The sequence below is a fragment of the Manacus candei genome, unplaced genomic scaffold, assembly GCF_025592945.1.
Source record: "Manacus candei isolate 608988 ecotype Guabito, Panama unplaced genomic scaffold, ASM2559294v1 h1tg000189l, whole genome shotgun sequence".
In the NCBI taxonomy this organism is placed as follows: Eukaryota; Metazoa; Chordata; class Aves; order Passeriformes; family Pipridae; genus Manacus; species Manacus candei.
This window is the reverse complement of record NW_026138237.1, coordinates 792,801-818,534: the sequence shown is the minus strand read 5'-3', so window position 1 is coordinate 818,534 and position 25,734 is coordinate 792,801. Positions and strand designations below refer to the sequence as shown.

The 25,734-nt window shown below is 47.7% G+C and overlaps 1 protein-coding gene across 4 annotated transcripts in view; it reads right to left on the bottom strand.

Annotated features, from left to right (window-relative positions):
* Positions 1-11,605: 11,605 nt before the first annotated feature.
* Positions 11,606-25,734, bottom strand: part of MORC2 (MORC family CW-type zinc finger 2) — a 46,023-nt gene continuing 31,894 nt past the window's right edge. For all 4 annotated transcript variants that reach the window (XM_051774132.1, XM_051774133.1, XM_051774134.1 and 1 more), the window contains 14 exons: positions 24,763-24,903; positions 24,172-24,326; positions 23,916-24,044; positions 22,535-22,640; positions 17,294-17,426; positions 16,912-16,986; positions 16,430-16,807; positions 15,899-16,039; positions 15,749-15,803; positions 14,832-14,973; positions 14,333-14,524; positions 14,146-14,239; positions 12,815-13,003; positions 11,606-11,929 (listed from right to left, as the gene is read on the bottom strand). In XM_051774132.1, coding sequence (XP_051630092.1) covers positions 11,861-11,929; positions 12,815-13,003; positions 14,146-14,239; positions 14,333-14,524; positions 14,832-14,973; positions 15,749-15,803; positions 15,899-16,039; positions 16,430-16,807; positions 16,912-16,986; positions 17,294-17,426; positions 22,535-22,640; positions 23,916-24,044; positions 24,172-24,326; positions 24,763-24,903 — 1,999 coding nt within the window. In that variant the 3' untranslated portion in view covers positions 11,606-11,860. The remainder of the gene's footprint in view (positions 11,930-12,814; positions 13,004-14,145; positions 14,240-14,332; positions 14,525-14,831; positions 14,974-15,748; positions 15,804-15,898; positions 16,040-16,429; positions 16,808-16,911; positions 16,987-17,293; positions 17,427-22,534; positions 22,641-23,915; positions 24,045-24,171; positions 24,327-24,762; positions 24,904-25,734) is intronic.

Genomic DNA, 25,734 nt, shown 5'->3' with positions numbered 1-25,734 from the left:
GCAGGGGGTTATTGTGGCCAGAGGCACCAAAGGCACTCTTGAACCTCATGCCTGTGGTCTCTGCCCAGAGATCCAGTCTGTCCAGGTCCCTCTGCACAGCATTCTTACCCTCCAGCACATCGACATTGCAAGCTAACATGCTGTCATCTCCCAATTTGCTCAGGGAAGACTCAATCCCCTCATGCAGATCCCCATGAAAAATATGAATAAGGACTGGGCCTGTTACCCAACAAGTTCTATTGCTTGACAAAGGAGCCCACGCAGCAGTGGGGAGAAATTATTGGCAGGAGACTGAATCGGTGAAAGAGACAATGGATGATGGACAAGTTCTAGGCCATGTCCATTTGTTAGAAAAACAAATTAAAAGTTTAAGGCCAGACACACTTTTGTGGTTTTTTTTCAGGAGGATTTTTAGGCGGTTTTTGGGAGTTCTGGGTGGGTTCCTCGGACTGTTAATGGGGGGTTCTGGTGGGTTTTGGGTGTGTTTGGGGGGTCCCAGGTGGGACTGGGATCTCCCTGGGTGGGTTTGGGGAGGTCTCTCCCCTCCTGACCCCATTTTCCCCCCCAGGCTGCCAAATCCCAGATGCCTTGGCTATCCTACTGAGACCTTATCACATACAAACCACAAGGGCTGAATTAACAGAGCTTGTACAATTTATTAAAACGGTAGTGCCAGAGCTGCTGTTGTAGAAGCCCTACACTTAGAAATATGGGACAAAATCAGAAACCTCATGAGACTGAAAGCTCAGGCAGGAGACTCCTGAGCTAATAATGCCATTCCAGCCTGGCAAATCACGTCTGCCTTGCACAGAGCCCACGAGTGAACGGTACAGTCATTCCCCACTAACACACAAACCCCCACCCGTGCTGCTGGTCGCAGCCCAAATCCCACACGCAGATACACAAATGCATGGGGTTTACCGTGAGGGGAGGGAAACACTTGCAAGTTAAGTTACAGGTCAGGCACCTGTAGCCACGGGAACACAGGTCGCGGAAAGGGAACGGAGCCTTTAACATGGGATCCCAGCTGATGGGGTCAGCATAGGGGGCCCCGTTGCAGTGATGAGGAGGGGAACCCAGCCTATTTGCCACCTCTTGCTGTAGATGAAGAGTGACCACGTGCACTGGCATGGGCACCACTATCTTGCGCGCCAAACGGACCGGAAGTCGACCCGTCTCTTCCGGCCCCAGCCCTGCCCCACTCCAGCCGTAGGCATGGTGGGGGGAGGGGAGGGCCTCTCCCCCACGTCACGTCCATCATCCACCACCAACCCCCACAGGGAACCGGGTTTACTGGGGCCACGGCGGGGAGGCATGGGAGGATGAGGAGGAGGGACCAGGGATGCTTCTACCAGGAGGGAGCGAGCGTGCAAGTGGGGGAAAATCGGTTGACAGGTGGGAACAGTGTTGGGAGGAGGCGTCTCGGGTGGGAGACTTGCAGGTTATACATGCATGCCCAGTTGTTTTTTGCCAATGTCAGCCCCCTCAATTCCAGCCTCTGCCATATGAGGTGACAAAGGAATTGAGGCAATTGGTAAGGGAAACTGGTGTGTCCTCAAACAATACTTCTGCGTATTTGAAGACGCTGAGTTCCACCTATGTTTTTACACCTCATGATTGGAAGACCTTACTGAAAGTAGTTCTTACTGACATTCAGTACAGCATCTGGTAAACAGATTATTGGGAGAATATCACTGTGTACGCTTACAACCCGCAAGCAGGCATAACAACACACCAACTAACAGGGGAGGGGAATTACAGCACAGTAGATTCCCAGTCCAGTTATCCCAGAGAAATATATGAAGTAATAGCCAAACAAGCCCTGAGAGCCATGAGGAAATTATCCACTACAGACCAGGATAGCAACCTGTCATTCACGAAGGTATTACAAGTTTCTACTGAACCATACTCACAATTCCTAGATTCGGCTGCAATCTGCTTTAAACAGGCAGGTTGAGCATGATGAAGCCAGAGAGATGCTTTATAGGTAACTGGCTTTTGAGAATGCGACCCCCGACTGTAAAAGAGCTTTGCAGGCCTTTCCTAAAAGGGAGAGCTGTATCATTGCTGAGTTGGTTCAAGCCTGCCAAGGGGTTGGCTCCATGGAACACCTCTGCCTCCTTAGCTACAGCCCTAAGCGCCCAGCTAAGAGTACAGGAAGGAGCCAGACCCAAAAGCGGTTGCTTTAGGTGTGGTGCCCCGACCACTTTCAAAAAGATTGCCCAAGGAGACCCTCTGCAGCAGCATCCCACAAGTACTCAAATGGGAGGAGGGGGCCAAAAACCTCCTCGCAGCGGGGAAACTGGGAGTGAGGGGCATTGTCGTGCACCCCAGTAGAGCAAATAAATGCGACTCACAAGAACAGGCTTATGATTTGTGCCCCTCCACCTCAGCCAGCGCCGGGTTGGATTTATCCAACCGAGAGTCAGTCATCATAACTTCCACAGATGTAGTACTAATCCCTATGGGGCTTTGGGGTTCCTTTAGCCCAGGGGTACATGCACTACTAATTGGGAGATCTTCAACCAGTAGAATGGGTTTATTTGTGCTACCTGGAGTAATAGACTCTGACTCTCGTAATGAAATTCAAATAATGGCCTGGACCCCTTCACCCCCTTGTTTCATCCCTAAGGGACAAAAAATTGCCCAACTAATCCCCTTCTACAGCATGTCACCTCCGGAGGAGGGGGAGCGGGGTTCAGGGGCCTTTGGGAGCACAGGTCAGCCACAAATTTACTGGGCAACAGCCATCACAGCCACACAGCCATGCATGATGTGCCAGGTTGATGGGCACTGAATTACAGGCTACGTGGACACAGGAGTCGATGTTACCATCATAAAGGACTCCGAATGGCCACTTAACTGGTCCACTGTTTGCCCAGTTGCAACCATTCAAGGGGTGGGAGGCACACAGAGGCCCAGACAGAGTGCTCAAATACGCACGGTCTTGAGGCCAGAAGGTCAAATAGCCAAAATAGTTCCCTTTGTTGCTCCCATTGCGTGTACATTGTGGGGACGGGATGTTCTCGGACAGTTCAGCACAGTAATGCAAATTGTTCCTGCAAGCTGCCAGGTTCTCCAATAGGGGCCATTGACCAGCTGTCCCAAGGACCATTTAAACTGGTCTGGAAAAGCGAACAGCCAGTTTGGGTAGATCAGTGGTCCATGAAAAAGGAACGGCTTGTATGCAAGAGAGCTTGCAAGGGAGCAGCTTGAAACAGGTCATATTGTGCCAACAACTAGTCCCTGGAATACTCCTGTGTTTTGCATCCCCAAGAAAAGTGACCGGTGGAGAATGCTGCAGGACTTACGAGCAGTTAACGCAGTCATAGAGCCTATGGGAGCATTGCAGCCTGGACTTCCCTCACCTGCTATGCTTCCAGTGGGGTGGCCGCTAACGGTAATTGACTTAAAAGAATGCTTTTTTACCATTTTCCTACACCCTGAGGATGCACCAAGGTTTACCTTTTCCATCCTGGCCTTGAACGATGCACAGTCCATGCAGAGGTATCACTGGGTTGCCCTTCCTCAAGGGATGAAAAATAGCCCGACAATATGTCAAACAGCAGTGGCAAACGCTATTCATCCCATCAGAAGGCATTTTCCCTCAGCCATCATATACAACTTTATGGATGACATATTAATTACCACAGCCACAGAAAATGAACTGCAAATTGTTGTTACTGCTCTAACCAATGCTGCCCAAGATGTAGGGTTACAGGTTGCTCCAGAGAAAATCCAGCGATCGCAATCCTGGACTTACCTTGGATGGAAAATCACGCAGTAGGAAATTTCTCCACAGCCACTGCAGCTCGAGGTAAAAGACAATTTAACTTTACACAAGCTGCAAAAACTTCTGGGAGCCATCAATTGGCTAAGGCCTATTTTGGGCATAACCACAGAGGAGCTACACCTTCTATTTGAGCTGCTTAAGGGGGACTCAGACCTAATGTCTAGCAGGTCTCTGATTGCAGAGGCAAAGCAGGCGTTAGACACCTGTGCCAAGGCAATAGAAGCCAGGCAAGGCAGAAGGAGAAATCCTGAACTGCAAATCTGCCTTGCCCTCGTACCCAGTAGGTACCAGCCATTCACAGTTTTGTTTCAGTGGGATCAGACTGAAAAAGATCCACTGAAAATCCTAGAGTGGCTGTTTCTGCCCCACACACCCCCTAAAACTGTGTGGACTACTCATGAAATGTTTGCCAAGCTTGTTATTAAAGGCAGAGGATGGCTACAGGAGCTGGATGGGAGAGATCCTGCAACCATCTACATCCCGGCTACGAAGGACAACCTTGACTGGATGCTAGCCGAGGATGCAGGATTCCAGGCTGCCTTGGCAAGCTTTGACGGTGACATTTCCATTCATTTTCCCAAACACAGACTGTGGGCAGAAATCGGTAATTTACCCCTAAAAGCCACAACCAGATGCAAACATGAACCAGTGAGAGGCTTCACGGTCTTTACAGATGCATCTGGGCGGACCCGAAAAGCTGCAGTGACATGGGTAAACCCTGATACAGGACAATGGGAATGAGAGGTACAGACCATGAACCAGGGTTCCGTAAAGGTTCTGGAACTGGCGGCCATACGTATTGCCCTGGGAAAGTTTTCAGAACAACCTGTTAATATTGTTACAGATTCCCATTATGCTGCAGGGTTAGTATCCCGTCTCGAACGTTCATTTCTTCAAGATGTTGCTAACCCTCACCTGTTGTTTGAAATGCGTTCTGTATGGTTTCTTGTCAATCACAGAAAGTTTGATTTTTACGTCATGCACACAAGATCACACACAGAAATGCCAGGACCAATAGCTGAAGGGAACCGGGAGGCTGACAGGGCGGGTACGTTTAACACCATACCTAGAGTCTTAGAGCAAGTGAAATTGTCTCATTCATTTTTCCACTGGAATGCACGTTCACTGAAGAGACAATTTCAAATAACACTCAATCAGGCTCGAGAAACAATCATGTCATGCCCAGGTTGTCAGCAAATAACACCCATGCCACCTCAGGAAGGTGTTAACCCCAGAGGGTTAACGGCAAATGAGATATGGCAGACAGACATCACACAGATAGCTGAATTTGGTACATTAAAATACGTACATGTCACAGTTGACAGCCACTCACAATACGTAACTGCCACTGCACACACTGGGGAAAAGGCTAAGGATGTAATAAGACACTGGCTCAGTTGTTTTGCAACCCTTGGTGTCCCAAAACAGAAAAAGACTGACAATGGACCAGCTTTCATTTCAGAAAAGCTAAGAAACTTCCTGTCAAATTGGATAATGTCTCACACCACAGGTATTCCACACTCACCCACTGGACAAGCAATTGTGGAAAGGGCACATCGCACCCTAAAAGATATGTTAACAAAACAGAAAAGGAGGGGAACCGTCTGTAGTCTGCAAGAGCGTCTGTGGAAAGTCACATATGTCATACATTTTTTAAATTGTGATAGTGCTGAAAAAAGCAGGCACGAAAAGCAGCACAGACCTCAAGCTTTCACCTTCCCCAAACCACCAGCCATGATAAGGGATCTGATTTCAGGGCAGTGGACAGGACCGGTGGATCTTGTGACTTGGGGGCGAGACTACGCATGTGCGGCTACAGGAAAGGAGCTGAAATGGATTCCTTCCAGGTGTGTTAGACCCTACCTAGGTACACAACCACAGCAGCAAGAACCAGAGTAACACAGAAGTTATAAAAACAGTTATGTTTCAGCAATAATGTTTACATTTCAGGTTTACATTTGAGGATGACCAATGTGGCAAATGCAGAGCTTATACAAAGCCCATGAATGTGTGTATGATGAATGGAATGGACAGTCATCAGTGAATGTGTGTGTGAATGAATAAAAGAGTTGTATGACTGGACAAAGCACCTTAAACACCAAACACCTCACAAGAATAACACTACCTCAGCCACATGGTCACTTTAAGAGAAATTAGTTGCAAGGGGGGTACTTTTGAATTAGATGATCAATGGAGCATAGAGGCGTGAAAAAGAGATCATATTAGGATGTGAAACCAGCTAGAGTATGGTACAATGTAACTTCATGGCACAAGCTAATTGTAAGGTCCATTGTGCTTTTTAGCAAGTCAGCTTGATATCTCCTATTATCAGAGCTGAGTTCTTCCTTGGTTTTGCTATGCATTGCAAGATAGATACATCTACCCTTGAAACACAATGGTAGAGGTCATACATAGGAGTGAGAAAGATGATGATGGGAGGAAGATTATGCAGGCAGGGGTCGCTCGCCCCTTGCCCTACAAGTAGGGCATGCGCAGACTGTTACCATTAGGTGATGAACAGGCGGGGTTTGGCTGCCATTCAGGCATCACCTTATACTACGTACTGGCCCTATGTGGTGTAATGTGGAACTGATAAAAATGGGGTGTCAGAGCTGCTGAGTTGAGCGATACTCATCCTACCACCGAGGTTGTGTTGCTCCGCGGGGACGCCCGCTAAGCATGGGTACCGACCAGCTGCTGCAGATCCTGGCAGCCCTGGCCTGTCTGTGTGGGTAAGCAGAGTTTATTGATAGGAAGCAACCGAGAAAGCAAACTTTTTAATATCCTTTTAGTGTTCCTTTTATTCCCCTTTTATTGTTGAATATTGTTACATAAATAAGTTGTTCCCTTTAATTTCCCTTTTTACTAACCAATATCGTGTTAATAGTTATCCATAATATTAACATCCCTTTTTTGGTATCCCTTTAACCCCCTTTTCACTAGTTAATAATGTATTAAATGCTATTTGCAGTATTTGTTTTAATACCATCCGATAAGGTAGTTATTTTGCATCATTTTTTAGTTTTTAATTCTTTTGCAAAGTTTATTATCATTATTATTCTCACAGTAATTAAAGATATATTGTGTGTTTGAATGTTTCCGGCACTTGTTTTTATTCCAGACATGTATCCAAAGGAACTGTTACAGTGCTGCACGAACGACAGGTGAGAGATGGAGGGTCAGGGCTTTTTTTCCTGGCTGGAAAGGCAGCGGTTCATGGGCAGGAGCGCCGTTCCTATATCGGCCATGTGAGTGCCAAAATTCAATATGGACAAAGATTCCTCCCAGACCAAAGGTGCCTGCCCAGAAAGCTCTTGCTGTGCACGTAGTGCCAAGAGTGTTGCAACAATGGCAGGTGAGAGACAGAGAGTCAGGGCTTTTATTCATGGCTAGAAGGGCAGTCATTGGCGGGTAGAAGCCCGGTTCCTAAACGGGTTGTCTGAGGGCCAAAAGTGAATACGGACGAAGATTCCTCCCAGACCAAAGGTGCCTGCCCAGTAAGCTTTTGCTATGCCTGCAGTGCCGAGAGTGCTGCACGAACGGCAGGGGAGAGACGGAGGGTCAGGGCTTTCTTTCCTGGCTGGAAGGGCAGTCAGTGGCGGGGAGGAGAGCTGCGCCGCACTCGGCCGTGCGAGGGCCAAAACTGAATACAGATGAACATTCCTCCCAGAACAAAGGTGCCCACCCAAAAAGCTCTTGCTCTTCACATAGTGTCGTAAGTGCTGCACCAATGACAAGGGAGAGACAGAGGGTCAGGTCTTTTTCCTGGCTGGAAGGGCAGTCGTTCGTGGGCAGGAGCCCCGTTCCTAAATCGGCAGTCTGAGGGCCAAAACTGAATACAAAGATTCCTCCCAGACGAAAGGTGCCCGTCTAGAAAGCTCTTGCTGTGCACATAATGCCGGAACTGGTGCACCAACAGCAGGTGAGAGGCAGAGGTTCAGGGCTTTATTTCCTGGCTGGAAGGGAAGCCGTTGATGGGAAGGAGCCCTGTTCCTATATCGGCCATGTGAGTGCCAAAATTCAATACGGACAAAGACTCCTCCCAGATCAAAGGTGCCCTCCCAGAAAGGTCTTGTTGTGCACGTAGTGCCAAAAGTGCTGCACCAACAGCAGGGGAGAGGCGGAGGGTCAGGCCTTTCATTCCTGTCTGGAAGGGTAGTCGTTTGCGTGGAAGAGAGCCACGCCGCGCGGCATTCTGCAGTCCAAGGGCCAAAAGTGAATACGGACGAAGAGCTTATACAAAACCCATGAGTGTGTGTATGATGAATGGAATGACGGCCGTCAGTGAATGCATGTGTGAATGAATAAAAGAGCTGTTTGACTGAACGAGCACCTTAAACACCAAACACCTCACAAGAATAACACTACCTCAGCCACATGGTCACTTTAAGAGAATTTAGATTGCCGTGTTTACCCTGTTTTTGAAATAAAGTTGAATTTCCCAGTTATTTAAACCCTCAGATTAATAAAGGTTATAAATCTATAGGTAACACATGGTTGGGCTAAGGCCCCCAGGTTAATAAAGTTATTTTTCCAAGTTGCACTACTCCTTAGAAATATAAGAAGGTTTTAGAAGATTTACAATAGATGTATAAGTTGTTAAGAAGCCAAAGCGAGCAATGTGCTGGGTCATTGAGAAGCTATGGTAGTTTATAATGTGTTGTTCTGTTGTTTGCACTGTTGTTTTTTGCACTGTTTTCGACACTATCTTAAATAATTGAGAAGGGGGAGATGTAGGAGGCGTGTCCAGGGGTGCGGGGGAAGCACCCGGGGCGAGGGAGCTCAGGGGACATGCGCCAGAATCTATATTCTCATTGGTTATAAGGTCACATGGTTTTAAGGGATAAAAAGAGTCCCAGGTTTGAATAAATTTCTCGTTGGCCACTACCTCAGCTGGGAGCAGGCTCCATTTCTTTATTATATAAAGATCCAACACCACCCCACACAGGGGGCACAGTCATTTTATGTCATGAATGTCCAGAACTCTGAGATCATGAACACATGCAGATGCTGCTAAGAGGGATTTCAGGATTTGAAGGTACAAGTAGATCAAGACTCCCTGGGTCTTGAAGACCAGAAAGACTTTCTGGTAGGGAAGGCTGCTACGCCTTTTGGGCAAGGCAGTGGCAGGAGAGGAGGCTTGAGTGTTCCCCACAACCCTGTTAGATGGCTGAAAGGTAGCAGCACCCAAAGCCCAGCTGGTCTCTGCTATGGACTGCAGGAATTACTTGCAAAAAAAAAAAAAAAGTTGATCCCGTTGCCATAAAATCAAATCCCAGATCTGATACTGGTGACATGGAATTTCAAGCCTCCACTTAAGGAACAGCGGCAGTACACAGTCCTATAAAGATGTGCAGGCAGGACCACATCCCACACACTGGGAGAGGGATCAACTGCCATGAACTCAGGGTCCATGTGTCATTCTGCAAGAGAAACTGGGTGAATCCATGTCAGGTGGAAGATCGCTGATAGAGCCCTTGAATTCCAGGGTGGCACTTCAGCAAGGGAAGCAGCATGGACAACTATGGTTCTGCTGTCAGGAGCCCCCCAGGGTTGTATGCTACAGCAGGCAAGACACTGAGGCAAAGTTGGCTTGAAAAAATAGTCACAAGTCCCTCAAGTTCATGTCAAAAAAAGGTCTCTTTATTAACTATAACAATGTCCCCCCTAGTATTTCTGCTGTAAGAAACAGCTGAAAGTGAAGAGGAAGACTGAAAGAAGAGCTGAGGTATTGACAGGCTTGACCACAGCACAGAAGTGTCATGGCAGGGTGGCAGAGAGGTGATAGGTTCTCAATGGCAGCTGGAACAGCCTCTGAAATGTGACAGGGACACCCCTGTGTTATGCCATGGAAGAACACCTGCAGAAGTGTGTGATGCAGAGCTGTGGGACAACCTCCACTCCTAAGAGCTCTACAAGAAAAGGCCCTGAACAACCTGGTAACAGCTTTGGAATGCATCCAGCTTGGAGATGGCAGTTTGATTCCCTGCTGAAGGCATTCTGATCCTATGGGTTTTAAAGGTGTTACTAAGAACTGATGTTACACACAAGGTTACAAAAACAAAACTGCGATAAAGAGGAGGAGGAGGATTGTGGAGAAGGATTGCCAGGAAGAGTTTGAGAATGAAAAACCTTTTTTATTGGCACTTAAAAATTCTTGGCTTGCTTTTCCTAGCAAAAACCTTGGAACAAGGTCCAAAATAAATGAAATGCAATAAAAAACAAGAGTTAACGCTGGAAATGAGAAGTTATACAGAACAGAGGGAAAAACCCAGAGTAGCACTTTCCTACCAGGAGTAGAAGTAGGGAATCAAACTGTGCCGGAAGCTCAAGAACTGTGTAAGAGCTGTTAGTCCCATATTAGTGCCCCCTGGGTGTCAGAGATTAAAGCCTGCATATAAGCAGCAGCTCTGAACTGCAATTTAACAAAACTTGTTTCTCTATAATGTCTGCTGGTTCCTGGGAAGGACAAAGATTTCTTCTTTCACCTTAATAAAAATGCAGCTTCTCCAGAGAGATTATTTTCATCAGAAGCACCAGTCTGCCACTACAACTAACAAACCTCCAGTATGCATGAGGAAATGGAGACCAGCAGAGCCTGCTTCTCCGGCTAAGGAACACTGCCTCTCTGTGATGAAAGGTGTACAGGGACAGGGGGATGCTCCTTACCTTCATATACTGTAGGATGTTGGGCCCAGATTCCAGATGGAAGCAGTCAGTTTCACTGTGCTGTGACAAGCACCTGGAATTCAGATAATGCGCAAAAGCCTTCCCTCTCTCCTGTGGTGTGTAGAACTTGGGACATCTTCAGGACTAAAAACAATTAGTGCTAATGATTTTCTGTGCAACAGACATTTAATTTGAAAGAGTTTTTTGCAAAACATCTGTTATACATCCAGATGCCAAGTGAACCCCAAAGGTCCATTCCACCTGACCCCCCTGATGGTGGGCAGCTCTTGCTCACGCCATGTACCTCCAACCACCTGGCTGGCAGGGGGACTCGTTTCTGAGTGAGAGTCCATAGCCACCTTGTCCTAGCAGGCCTGAGAAGCTGTTGACCAGCTGGCAAACTCAGACCAAGTCCCCTTGGCCATAAGTGGCCTGTTAGGAGCTGGCTGCAGCCAGAGGGCAAAGGACAGGTGTTTTCCTTGCTGCTGGCACTGGGCCAGATGCCATTCAATGGTGTAGGGCTCTGAAGGCTCCAAATTCCAGCACTAATAATTACCCAGAAGTGTAAGTTGATCAAAGCAACACACACCTGAGGAGGTGACAACTGAACAGGGGTCACTTTATTGTCAGGTGGTCGAGTTCTTCTGATGTGATGTTGCAATTATGCCTCAAGAAATAGGTGACTGCAAGCAGAGAACCTGAACTCCAGTGTTCTCCCTTTGATGCTCACAGCCCACCATGATGGCCCAGGAGGCCCAGGATCCTCAGCCTCTTGGCTGTCAGCATGGTGGCAGTTCCACTTGCTTATGGTGACCTCCTGTTCAGGAATGTGCCAGCGTCACTCCCCCCCCGATCTACTGAGGTTCCATCCCCTCCACTCATGCTCATACCAGGGACATTTCCTTTCAACAGCTCAAATTCATGGCTTGGCTTTCTGTAGCCCAAGTTGAGTATCTTCCACGTCTCAGTCCTGACCTTCTCTGCCAGAACTCAAGGTTTATTTTTTAGTTTGCTGTCAGGTTCTTACTGCAGACAACCTGTTAGGCAGGATGCTCTGGGCTCCCAGGTTTAAATGCAAGAAGGGTACTCACACTTTTACATCACTAAAAAACCGCAGCAACCCACCCATGGTATCAGGCACAGTTCCTATTTCTTTTAAAAATAAATATTTATAAACAAAAGAAAGAGATTCAGAGAACTACAATGTTGAAAATTTTCCTGTCAACAGCACAAATGCTTTTCATGTACAGTCACAGGAACAAGTTGCACACCAACAGGAGTACTGTTTAAAAACCCTCTTCTGTCATCAGCTGCCCCAGGCCAACCCTGCAGGAAGCCACATCTCCCACTGCAGCAGCCAGCTCCTCTGCACTTCTCCAGGACTCGTACTAGGGCTGCTCAGTCTCCTTTCATGATCAAGTCCTCGATATATGCATCCAGTTCATCATCTGTATTAATATCAATGTCCTGAAACAAGAAATATCAGTGAGAAGTGAATCTTGAAGAAGAGTGCAAGAATCTTCACCCAGAGCAGCTCAGCATCCTCTTCAACATGTGGTCTGCTCAGCCTCTATGCTGCAACCTCCAGCACCCATCAGCTGCTGACAGCTGTGGTGAGAGCACCCCCAGCTTTCCCTGTCAGCACCTGACAGACAACATCTGGAAACCCATCAGCACCTGAGGCTCAAACAATGCACTCAAGTGATGGATTTACTGTGCAGATGTGGGTCAAGTTAGGTTTGGTTGGGATTTTTTAGCTTTAACACATTTTCCTAACAGGGAACAACTGCTTCCAGCTGTTTTCAGTAGCTTCTCCATTGGTTGATCCTAATTTTATTTAAGTAGTTTTTTAACTTAAAGTTTAATTATTTAAGGGTTTTACTTAAATATATTTTTGCTATTTTAATTAAATATTTAATAGTATAATTAATAAATCGGTTTCACCATAAGATTTTTTGTATTATTTGCTTAAAAGTTTGCATTTCTGTAAGGGGTTCAGGATCTGCACAAGAATGGGGAAAAAATTCCCTGCCGAGCACTGCCTGTGCCTGGGGAAATTCTGCAGCAGAATGCAGAGAACAAACAGAACTTGTGCAGTATGTACATGCCATGACAAATCATCCTGTGAGAATTAATACTCAATGGGACCCCAAGGGCCTGGATCCCAAGAGTGGGCAGGGACAGCAGCTGTGCACTTGTCTGCTATTGATGGGTTGAGTCCACGTTGCTCCCAGCTGAGGAAGAGCTGGAGCCCAGTAAGATGCTGGATTGAAACACGTGGAATGCCCAGAAGGGGTTGGGTCAGGTGGCTACTCTGGGGCAGCTCAGGGTTTGCCTCTCTTCCTCACCCACCTCCTGCACTTTCTGCAGAAGGGCCATGATGTTAGTCCTCAGTTTCTGTAGTTTCTCCTCTGTTTCCCTCAGCTTCCTCTCCGAGTTCCGGAGGTTTTCCTCACAGGCTTTGGCCCGGGCATCAGCGCGTGTCTGATATGAATTGCACAGGTTCTGCAGACCTGCCTCATATTGCTTGAAATATTCTTTCTGCAGCAGACAAAACACAACAGATGACACACCAGGAGAAAGCACCGAGCATCGCAAAACCAGCAGCACTCACAGGCTTGTAGAAGAACCAAACTCCCGGCCCCTGTGACCAAATCTTCCCCACAGCATGTCTCTGCACACCCTGCCCACGCCCACATTTGTATCTGATTTGCCTACTGCAGCCAGCATGAAACTCTAAGGGGTTTTCACATTCTTCCAGTATCAGGACTGCCCCCAAAGCTGCCTGAATTTAGATTAAGGGTGCAACGTCTTTTAAAAAGCCTGAACTCACAGGTATGCTGCAGCAAGACTTGACAGCCCCTGTATACTCTGAGTGTCCTTGGTACAGATCACCCAGACAACACAGCCTGTCACTGTGAGGTAGGAACACCTGCACTCGCCAAATACCCCAGACATGACCTAGGTATACTGTGGAAGCAGTGGGAGTGGTAACTCCAGCAGATGCCTGAGTTAACAGAGAGAAGAGGAGGAGACGAGACAAACTGCCAATACACACACTGCGAGCATGGGAGTACCAAACAGAACTGGCTTTGGTCATCTGCAGGTGGTTTTTGTCATGTACAGGTGCCTCTTGGAAAGGTCTCCCTTGCTGCTATGTCAGAGCAGGGAGAAGTCAGAGAGGCCAGTTCCCTTGCTCTGCATTCCAGCCAGCACTGGATCTCCCAGTACCAGCTCACAGACACTGGTGGAAGCTCAGCCCCACCTGTTCTGTACCCAGATAAATGGAGGCCATGTTCTCTTCCATTTTTAAGATTGCCTCCCCCTAAGTTATAAGGCTGGGAGCAAAAACTACAGATATGTCTGCATCCTGCTTCTACAAACCTCTAACCTGGCCTCTCTTTTTTTAAAAGTTTAACAGTGATAGATAAGAATTCAGGATAGTAGTAGCCAACAGCATTCCCACATAGATGTACGGTAACTAGAAATATCCTCAGACAACTGTCACAAGACTCAGGGCATCTGTCAGAGCTCTCATTCTTTTCCTCAGCTATGTCAGTTTGCCGAGGATCCAAGTCACCTTTTCAAGTGTGCTCTTGCATCAACAGTATGCACACTTGCCATAAGAATGGAATACGTATGGGAAACCCCCAAACTTATGTTCCTAGAAGTAGTGGACTTACCAAGGGAAATGACAACAACCCTTCCGAGCTCATGGAACTCAGCTCATTCTTGGAGACTGGAAAATTTGGAGGCAAGAAGTACCGCAAACAATTCCTGTGCAGGAAAGAAAATCAAAGCCAGAATTGGGAGTTAACCAGGCTGAAGCAATCAGACTGCAGAGCTCCCAAGGGTCTGCAGTGAACCCACCGAAGGATCTGGACTAGAAGGTCAACTGTTTCTTGGCTGCTGCTGGGACCAGTGGTGTCGGGCTCGATTCTGATGCAGTCTGAGGTAGAAGGTTCAGCCACAACCACCTCCTCTTCCTGCTGTGTGTCTGGAGCCTGGTACTCAGGAGAGGGAGGCTTCATCAGCCTCACATCCTCACTGCCTTTCTCTACCCTGAGAAAAGTATTAAGGGAATATCAGGAATCTTCTACATTGGACACATCTGAAACACCATTAATAGCCTAATCAGAACCTGTACCCAAGTGTCACTCAGACCTCTAGACAAACAGCAGCTGCCTCCATGGTATAACTGATGGAGTCTGTCAAGCCCATTCGTTATGAAGCCACTGCACTGTCCTGAGTTCACATGCTCCCTGACATGACAGCAACATATTTGTCTTCAGCATCTACGGCAGTAAAGCAGGCCCTTCTTCCCAAAAGCAAAACAAGCCTCCAAAATCCAGTAGCTCGAGATAGTTACCAGCGATCCCGTGGTGTGGTGTCTGTAGGGACATAATCGAACTTCACCTTCCACCGGATCGCATGTCTGCCCCTTTCCACAGCTGTGACACGGCCTGTGAACCACTCCTTGTTCACACGCACCTCCACATGCAGCCCCTTATCTGTGAGGAGGAAGCAAAGGTGTTCGCAAACCTTCGGCTGCTGGAAAGCACATTCTGTAGGAGCTCTTGAGATTCAGGCACCTCAGTGGGGAGCACACCTGAACCTATGACAATGCCCTCAAATAGTACAGACACCATCAAAACATAAAAGGCACATAGCTCAGCTCTTGCTGAGAAACATTAAGATGCATGAAAATGACCTGGCTTTCCAGACAGAAGGTTTCTCCTGTACTCCAGGTTGTTTGACATGGGCTTTCCAGGCTCGTGAAGGCCTCTAGGACAATTTGCCCCATGTCCCTAGTTTCCAGACAGCTCCTTGGAAGCACGCTGAAGAGATGCCCTTCTCTGGCAGAAGGTGCAGTACCACACTGGCTATCACCTTTTTTGGGTTGTCCCAGCCCCTCTTCTCTCACAGCAGCGCAGCAGGTCTGGATACAGTCCTGAGCACTTGCCAGCTGGTACGGCTCCATGATCCACTCAGGAAGGGTGAACATGTCATCAGTTATACCCCACAGCCCAGTCCCACACTTGTCAGTATGATGCAGCCCTTGACCACAGAGCCTCCCATGCCACAATTGCCTCTAGTCTAATCAAAGGGCTCCCAGCCAAAATGTTTCATGCAAGTTAGAGTCATCTCAGGGTCTGGGATTCAAATTTACACTATTTCTTATTCAAAAAGCTCATTACTGAAATCACACGTTTAACTGACGAGTCTAGTTCTGCAAGTTCTTTTCTATGTCAGATACCAGCAGCAGCCCAATGGCTCATTTCTCACCTTTCTGAGCTTTCTTCAGTTCCACCAGCTCTTCCTCTCCAGCACTGTCTGTGAGCTGGGAGCAGAGAGAGAGCTCACATTAGCTGCCTCCCACCAAGATTATAAACACCTGACAAATACCTTTTACTGGGGAAAGCAGCACACTCTCACCTCCACTACCACCTCATTGGAATCCTTCTCTTCTTTCACTGCCACAAATTTTCCTCGTTTTGTCCTCTCCTTTTTGTGCTCCCCCTCCTCCTCAGACCCATCCTCTGGGATGTTCGAGGTCCTCTTTCGAGTGCTGGAGGCCTTTAGGAAGCAAACAAGCTCCAGCTGTTAATTCCACCCTGCTATTAACCAAAAACCTTCTTTCAGCCAAGTTAAAAAAAAAAAGAAAAAACGCCCAACATCCAGTATTTAATTTGGAAGTTGATCAGCTTTTCTGAAAGGTTTTAGAGGTGCTACGTGATCGTGCAAATGCTCACCCCACCACTTCACATTCTTTTTTTCCTAAAGAAACAATCTGGCCTAACAGGAGAGAGATGAAACAAGTCTTCTCGAGGGGTGTAAATGGCACCCTAACCCCAGAGTAAAGTAAAAGTTATCTTGTCTTGCGCAGGGCCACAGTGCACATCTCATGGGAGAGAGCAGACAGGCTGAGCAGGACAGTGGGTGAGGAACTGAGGGGTTGATTCTCACCTGTGAGCATTTGCCAGAGGCAGATTTCTTTACTGCTGGCACCTTGGCAGCTTTTGGACTGGGTGTCTCACGTGGGCTTTTAGGGCTCTGCAGGCCAGCAGAGAGGGACTTCGTGGATGTACCTGGTTTGGCAAGAGTTTTTGAAGTGCTGTTAGACTTCCCAGATATCACAGTGTTCTGGTGTGTCCTGGAAGTGCTGGCCTCCTCTGTGAAGAGTGTGCTGGCCAGCTTGGAAGAGCTGGTATTTGGACAATCTGAAGAGCTCTTTTTCAGCTGACTGCTGGACTTGGGAGGAGGTGAAGATCCCGGTGGTCTGCTGGGAGCGTTCTTGATTACATCAGGCAAAGGAGGAGATCGTGGGCGCTGAGGTCGGGTGTGCTGGAATAAATGTGGGTACAGAGAGAGGAAGGGTGGCAGAGTGAGGAACTGCTGTTCAGAGCAGCTAAGGAAGCACGAAAGAGTAAAAGCAGTATGCCATTTACCTCTCCTGAAGGTCGTGCTGTCACTTCCAGAGGCAGTTTCTTCAAGTCAGCTTGAGATCGAATTGGAGTGGTTTTCTATTTTAAAAAAATAAATCAGAAAGGTCATCTTTACAAGCTGCCAGGCAGTGCCTGAACCCAGCCCAACAGTCTTCCAGGTTAAAACCAATGATTATAAGAAAGTGTGTTCTGTGTCCTTCAAGAGACAGATGTCACTCCCGTTTTCCCATCAGAAAATGAAATGCAAGTTTAGATGCTCGTTTTCTGTTATTAAAACAAACCCTGCCCCATGAAGGAACACAGATGGCATCAGACTCAGGAGCATCTCTTTGCACTAGGAGGTCCCTCAAACCTGCTCTGCTTAGCTGGAGACCTCCAGACTCACCTGCAGAGCTTCCAGTTTTTCCTGCTGCTGGCGGATTTTCTCTGTCAGTTGTTTCTGCTTTTCCTCATGTGATTTTGAGTCTTTTTTCAGAGTTCCCAGTGGTACCTTCTGTTTCTGCTCTGCAGCCTCACATCTAGCATGGAGGGAAGGCCAGATGAGATCAGCAAGGACAGCAGAACCTGTGCCATTCTCACACAGGATTGCCCCAACATCCCATCCCAAATGCAGCAGGAAAACCACTTTCCTTTCTGCAGTAGCCACAATCGCAAAAGCAGTGGTTTTCTTCTTGGGAAACAGATATGATTTAAGGAGCGAAGGCATAGTTGTTAATAAAATGCATTTATGTTGGGAATCACCAATTCAGAGCCCAGGAACAGCTGTGACTGGTTTCTGTACTGCATCTGTACTCCAGACTTTTTCAGCAATTTTCCTTCCTATCAGCTTCTTATGTATTCATATCAGTTCCTCTTTTTACAGACTTCCTTTCCCTTCAGAAAGGAAAGCACAGTACTAGTAACCCATGACTAAGACATCATTCCCACAAGTCTTCCAGCAGCAGATGCCCTCTGGCTTGCCACCCTAGGCCACACCGTTTCCTTTGCAATATCCTGTAGCTATTTGCTTTTCCCATCCTGTTCAGCCCATGGCCTACAAAACAGCGGTGAGTATCCTACTCCCCCCAGGTCCTCTCAGGTGCAGAATCCTGGAAGAGTCCTTGCGAGAGGAGGAAAACACAGGTAGGAAATACTCTCTCAAGTGGACTGGCATCACCTTTAAAGTGCTGGCTGAGCAGCTGTCCCTCAGGAGCACTGCCAGAGGAGAAGGAGGGGACTGAGCAGTGCCCAGGTCATCTCCTGTCATCAAATGGAGTCATGGACAGACACACCAGGATCAGCCCGGGTGGGGCAAGGTCACGCAGGGATCGTGCGAGCCAGGAAAGCAGCAGCACCGAGACGGCCCCTGTACAACACAAGAGATCCAGCAGATCCCACACTGAGTCTGGGCCAAGCTGCCAACCTGCAGGTGTGAACCTTACAGGTAAAAGGAGGACAGTGCTCTCACTGTAGATCACTCAGAGCTCCAAGATGCTGAGGAGAGATGATTTCATCAAGATCTCTGATCCTGAACCTGCCAACTGACGCGATATCTCCCAATCTGCCAGATACACACTGGGATCAGCTTTGGAACACAAGCAGCAGTTTCTCCATCAGCCTCTGAAGCACTGCTGGGGCATTTTCCATGGAGTAGTTTCATGTGTCATCACTGAAAAATGACTGTCTGACACCAGAGCTGCAGTTTCCAAAGATAAAGCTGAACAAGTGGCACCGTGCACAGGTTTCCCAGTGGAGAAATGCATCTCCCAGCCTGTGGCATTGCCTGAGGCCGGAAGCATTGCCAAGTTGTTTCTTACAGCACACAAAAGAATGAAAGCACCATTAGTTCTTGGACAGGAAAAATTCAGACAACTCACAGCATTCAAACCCACAGATTATATCACTGGAGGCAGCAAGTCAGAACAAAGGAATTATCTTGGTAGTCAGAATGGCCAGGAACTCAGGACCCAGACTCTGGTGGTGCTCAAGGAGCTTTGAGACACAGAGTCATCTTCAGCTGGTGCTTTGGCCACCAGTTCAAAATACCATTTAGGACCCAAGTGGATGTCAGGTAGGAGAAGAGAGGCAAGCAAGCCTGGCACTGCAGTGTGAACAGGCACGCTGCCTTTCCTGTGACAAAGTGAACAATGGTGGCACCTAGTGCTGACTCCAACACAGACTGTGGCACTGGCAGGGGTGATTGCTTCACATGACAGAGACAGAGGAAGGGCATTCAGCCCCCATGATCTGGGATAACATACCACCAGCAGCCACTGAGGTGTAGGTGGACAAATCAAAAGGCTGGGGAACAGCTCAGTGCCAACAGCAGCCACTGTGCCAAGGCAGCAAAAACCACCATGTGGTCTCTGATGCCAGGAGAGTCTCAACACCAGCTCTGACACTGCTTCATTTCTGATTTGGCTGAATGACACTCTGCACAGACCCTCATGGCACACAAGCTTGAGGACCCCACCCATGGTGGCTGTGCTTCTCAAATCCTGTTATCCTTCAGACACTACAAATATCAGAAATAGTCAGGACGTAGAGGTGAAGGTGTTCAAACTCTCTGCAAAAGGACATGGCAGGAAAAATCAGGCAGTGCAGCACTTGGAACTGGTCCCAGCTAAAAGCCAGATGAGTGCTGGAGCAACTTCTGCTGAAAATCTTCTGCCTCGTGTAAAGGACACAACTGCACTTGTTGCTGGAAAGTACACGAGAGCCTACTCAATCCAAAAATGTTCTGGAGTTATTTATTCTCCAAGAGGAAGACTCCTGAGATCCCTTCTGAAGCTGAAATGACCAGAAGTTTGGATCACCTGTGTCAAGTGCCTCATCTGCCCTTTCCCAGCTCCCTGCATGGAGGATATGGGATGGTACAACATGCACTGCAGACACTCAGGCTCACTCCAAAAAACATCCCAACATCCATCTCACATGAAATGCAGCCAAACCCCCCACCTACTGAATTTTCATGGTATTGTAAACACAAAATTTAAATTCTTTCATGAGTAAATCAAGTTCCTGGTAGGTGACAAGATAAAAACCCTGTCTGCACACAGATGGAAGAGCACAAAGGCAGGTGGGGGGATCTGAATAACACCCTCCCATGGTTATTCCCAGGCCATCCCAGGAGCCACCAGCCCATCTAGGGTCCATTTCCACAAGCCCAGAGGCCCAAGGCAGTCTAGGGGATGCAAATTGGGTTTTCTGGGAACTGGGGAATGCAAATCTGTTCAGCAGAACAGATACTCCATTTGGGCTACTGCCCGGGCTGTCCCAGGGCAGCCTCAGCCCCAGTGTCCAATCAGTGGGAGCAGTCCTCTGAAACATCTTCTGGACCAATGGGAGGAACCATAAGCAGGGAAAGAAAGGGACTGAGATGATTTGGGGAAGAACAAACACGGGAAAACAAAGAAATAATAGACTAAAACCGACCAGTTGTAAATAAACCATCAGCTGGTCAGGACACCTCTGTAACCTTATGTCTCCTCTTTTCCTGGGTGAGGGGCTCCATTCCACGTATGCACCTGTGTAGAGTGGTGCGAGTGCCACCAGCTGCAGTGACTACTGGCATGTGCACGAACATGAGTCACAGCAAACGCTGGGCCAGAGGAGCCAGCCAGGAGGTGACCTGGGAGCAGGGGGAGGAGGCCCTGCAGGAGCCGACTACCGGAGGGACCAGGGAGTCCTGCCTGATAGAGATGGGTATGGGGCCGTAGGCAGAGCTGTGGGTGTCTCTAGGCAAGAAGCATGTGGGAAGAGCAAGGATCTCCATCTGATCACCTGATGGAAGAATGCTCAAGGTGAGACACTGGGAGGTTTGTAGTGTGTATGTTACGTGTAACCACAGGAGGTCTGTACCCCTCGCTCCCTGGGACTGCAGGCTGCAGGGCCCATCTATGCCAGTGCAAATTATCAGAGAGACAGAGGCCAGATATGGACATGAGTATTTCCACTAGTGGTCCTTCATCCTGACCAACCAAGAGGGAAAAGGATGAGGCTGCTGGTGCAGTCTGTGTGAGTGCTGAGAGTGCCCACCTGTGCTGATCTGCGGGGCTGGATGTACATGTCTGTGTACATACATGGTCTGTCTATGTTTGCATGTGTGTGTACCAGCAACACCTTCCCAGCTTTGCTACTGCTTCCACCTGAAAGGCTGGATATGTGGCAGCCCCTCCTCAGGCTCCAGGCTCAGCCCTGCCCCAGCAGTTTGGCCAGAAACAACCTTGGCACAGCCACACTCCTCAGAGCTCCACAGCAGGACACACACACATGGAGCAACAGGGAAGTCAGAATATGTATTCTTCCAATGGCAGGCGCCAAAAGGAAGAAGCCAGAAAATCAGTACTGTTAAATAGAAACATCAATACTCTGTAGCCTTTTCAGCCACAGATGTTAAAATTTTTATTCCAATTAAAAGCTACCACCTGGATTCATCCCCTTTGTCATTAAGCCCTGAGCCAAGGCATCTGAATTTCAGAAGAGCAGCTTCCCTCCTTAACACAGACAAGAATGGGCTTCCAGCAGCGTTGCTCTCCACAGAGAAGCAGCCTGGAGCAATCATTTTCCTCACTCAAATTACGAGATTCTATCTACGTTTTATAACTGTAAAACTCAGCGCTGGGAAGTGCTGCTCCCTCAAGCATGCAAAATGTCCCCCCTGGGCTCACCTCAACCCAGTGCAGTTGCTGCAGTTTGGTGTCTGATGGGTGAGAGCTGTAGGAGCAATAAAGACAACTGCAAAGCCCTCCTGAAGATGTGTCACTCCCCGCCTTCACCATGACAATTCTCCAACTGCCATCTATGCTGCCTATGGCAAAATTAACATGATCTAAGGCTACAGTAGTATTTCCATGCCAGTGCAGAAAAGCCACAAAGGATCCAAATTTCACCAAATCACTGGCTGAGGCTGGAGGCAGCTCTGGGGTCTCTCTGATCCCACTCCCTGCTCAGGCAGGGCCACCCAGAGCCAGGGGCCCAGGACCATGTCCCAGAATATCTCCAAGGATGGAGAGCGCACACCTTTCCTGGGCAACCTGGGCCAGGGCTTGGTCACCCTCACAGGGGAAAAAAGTGTTTCTGACATGCAGAGGGAGTCTCCTGTGTTCCGTTTTGTGCCCATGGCCACTGGTCCTGCCACTGGGCACTAGTGGAAGAGCCAGGCTCTGTCCTCTTTGCAGCCTGCCTTCAGGTGTTGGTATACATTGATGAGAGCTCCCTGAGCCTGCTCGGCTCCAGGATGGACAGTGCACACTGCTGCCGGGGTTGTTCCTCCGCAGGGACAGGACTTCGCATTCTCCCAGTTGAACCTCAGGAGGTTCCTGTTGGCCCATTTCTCCAGCCTGTGCAGGTCCCTCTGGATGATTTCGTGACCTCCTGGTTTGTGAGCTGCTCCTCCCAGTTTGATGTCATCTGTCACTTGCCGAGGGTGCCCTCTGCAATTTGCACATCACACAAACGCCCACCAACATTCAGCTCTACACGTCATCACTGCCTTTTCATCACTGCTCACTGTGAGCACAGTTTAAAGGTACCGAATTACTGCCAATCCCTCCAACTACTGTCAAAGACCAGATGACCAGAAAAAAGCTCCAAATGTACAGGCAAGACACACTGAAGAAAAGTCTTAATATTAACTGATCCTTACCTGTCTTGTTCAGGATCAGGGTTCATGGAGCACACCCAGCTATCAGGGTAGTTCTTCTCCACAGAGCTTAGCTGGAACGGGAGAGTCCGCCACTTCAGACATACATCTGTCACACAGACACTTTGCAAATTAGAAATACACAGTCTGACACACAACCTCATTTTTTCCCCCAGCCCATTCAAAGCCCAAGTACCACACCGAAGTGTATGCAACAATAAGATTAGTGGCCAAAAAAAGTGAGACAGTCGCAGGATACAGAGTCAATTCTTGCTTCATGCTCACAAAATGCTTGGATGAAACCCTCAAAGACATCCCTAACAAGAATGCAATGAAGCCTGGCATCAACTGATACCAGAGGACCTCACGCTCCTGCTGCAACAATGGCATGTACAAATCAGTCAGAACAGCCAATCCTGACATCATGGCTCAGCCCAGCAATCAGGTTGTCTCCTACCGATACCAACACAACAAAAGTCAGAGACTTATCCACTAAAAGAAAAAAAAAATTATAATAATTATTAAAGTTTTGATGAACCAGGAACACTTTGAGAGTATTGCTGGCCTATCGGGAAAACAACAGCTTCACAAAATCAAGTTTTGCCAGGAAAATCCAAATGTCCTTAAATCAGGCTCTGCAAAGATGTCAACACGGGAGGACAAGAAGAATGAGAGTAAAGCCCCTCCTCTTTGGTAGGAACTTTGAAAGGCCTGAGAAAACCATCGAAGTAGAAGAACCTGACAAAATAATTCCACAAGAATGGCCTCCCATTCTTTTCTTACATCCTCATCCCCAAGTCCTAGGAAGAAAATAAGGGAGTTTGGTGTCCCTCTACCAGGAGACAAAGTGATAGTGTTGAGCTCTCCCTAACCCTGGCAAGGGCTTACCCAGAGCTGTTTAGAGGTGCAAAGAAGAGAACTTGCATTAAATTCCAAGGAAACTGTAAAATGTTCCCTTTGTGTTCACACCCAGTACTGATCAGCAGGTTAGTGCATTAGGGTGCAAATTACTTGGCCATTTCCCATTGCCTGTGGGGAAGTTTCAGATTTTACTCTGCTGCTGGGATGGGTGGCTTTGGTCAGTTCCAGTTCATACGAGATTTCTGAGCCCACTCTCAACACTGCTACTGGCCACACCTGCCCCGCTCTGTCAGGGGATCTGAAGAACATCACAGTTAGTGAACTGTGCAGGAAAGGAGCCTTATGCCATGATGTTCCAGTGCACCATCGTGTGCAGACAGAGGCAACTCATAGAGAAGACAAGCCCTAAGAGGGGATAACGATAATGAAGCCCATCTCAAATGTCCTACGCATTTAGCTGCTCCCCAGCTGCAGCCAGGAGTGCCTCTCCTTCCCCAGGGAGGAGCAGCCAGATCAGACGCACCGCACTGAATCGTGGTGGGGATCTCCATGGCTCTCCGGCGCTTGTAGCGTAGTTCACTAGATGGAGGCTGGTTCCAGTTTGCTGATAAATAACCAAACTCATCCCAGAACTTGATGATACCTCTCTGGGCTGGAAAACAAAACACATCCTGCTCAGTACGGAGCCATTATCACAAAATCACCACCTGCACTCTGGGCTGCCCTCCAGACACCCAAGTTTCTCCTTCCACCCCCTGGTAATCATGAAGCTTCATTACCTATAGCAACATCCTTCCAATACTGAGCCAAATGCTCTCCCATGGCCTTCAGCAAGTGTCGATACTCTTTGGCATCAGCGAAATCTTGTTTATTATGGGTTGGCTCCAGAACCAAATAGGGCACATCGACCACACCTACCACTCCTCCACATGCCCTAGAAGAGGAACACACAGTCACAAACATTAAACTGCCAGGTTTGCAACCTGAGCCATCATACAAAAAGTAAGGTGGGCTCAAATATTTGTATTTGCTGTCAAGACCTATTTTCCCTGTCCCTAGAATGAGGCACTGTTGGTATCAGCACTCATCAGTGCCACACGCCAGCATTGAGCCCAAGCACCCCATACTGCTGCAGGGATGACCAAAATCCATGTAGAGAACTCAATACCAAGAAACCGGGGAAATTAATATTAAGCAGTATTAAACATAATTTATTTGTCAGAATGCAAACTGAAGGCTGACAAAATGAGCAGGCCTCATGCTTGTGAAGAATGATTAACGCATAACTTAGGTTATTGCACAACCTAAGTTAGATGTAGAAATGTGCCAGGCTTAAGTAAAAAGACTGCAGAAAAATCTGCAAGACTCACATGCCGCCCTCCAGCTGCGGGCCCACCTTCTCATACATCTTGATCAGCCGACTACAGTTATAAACGAACATGCCGTCCAGCTCACGCTGCTCGATGTTCACTCCAAAGATAAAATTCAGCTCTTTGGGTTCCTTCAGTGCCCTGGAAGGGAACGAAACAGAGCCTCAGAGATGCTGAAAATAAAGCATATTATATACTGGTGTTAGAGAGAGGGTATGGAAATCTGGCATCCTTGAGCATTAAATTAATCCTGTAATCTCCTATTTCTGAAAAATACAAAGCAGTTGTTGAATGGGCATTACAACTGAACATGAACAAAATACAAAAACTTTGCAATACAGACACTATTTTAGGATGGACAGATAATTATCCATTTGCTTGTGTTTTCTCCTTCACAACAGATTCTGGATTTTACTTCAGATGTACTTGTTCAAAAAACGACAGTGAACTAGTTTCATGAGAGTGTTGTTTGGTACAGACTGGTCCTTACCAATGCTATTTTGGTTTGTATTTTCCAGATGCAGATCCCTGTCTAGATAAACCATGAAAATTCAGATTTTGATACAAAACTGTAGTCTTGATTTTCAAATTCTGGAAAGTTCGCCTAATTTCAAGTTTTGAAAGGCTGTTCCTTAAGCTGGAAAGCTGGAGGATACAACGCACAGCCCAAACAGACCTTTTTTTTCTTTCATGCCAGGATATCAATTTGCATGATTTCTCCTTTATCTACGCAGCGGATGACTCCAACAAAAGTTGGCCTCAAATATGTTTGTGAGCTCATAGGGATTTCCGAATCTGAACTTTGGTTACCGGGAGTTCTGTCTCCAGTGAGGCAGAAAGCCTTGAGATTGATCTCTTTGTGCTATAAATCAAACAGAACTACTGCTCTTTACCAGATTAAATTAATCGGGTTCCACAGTTTCCCTGAAATCCACGCTGAGGATTTTTCATAAGGAGGATCCTCAGCTTCAG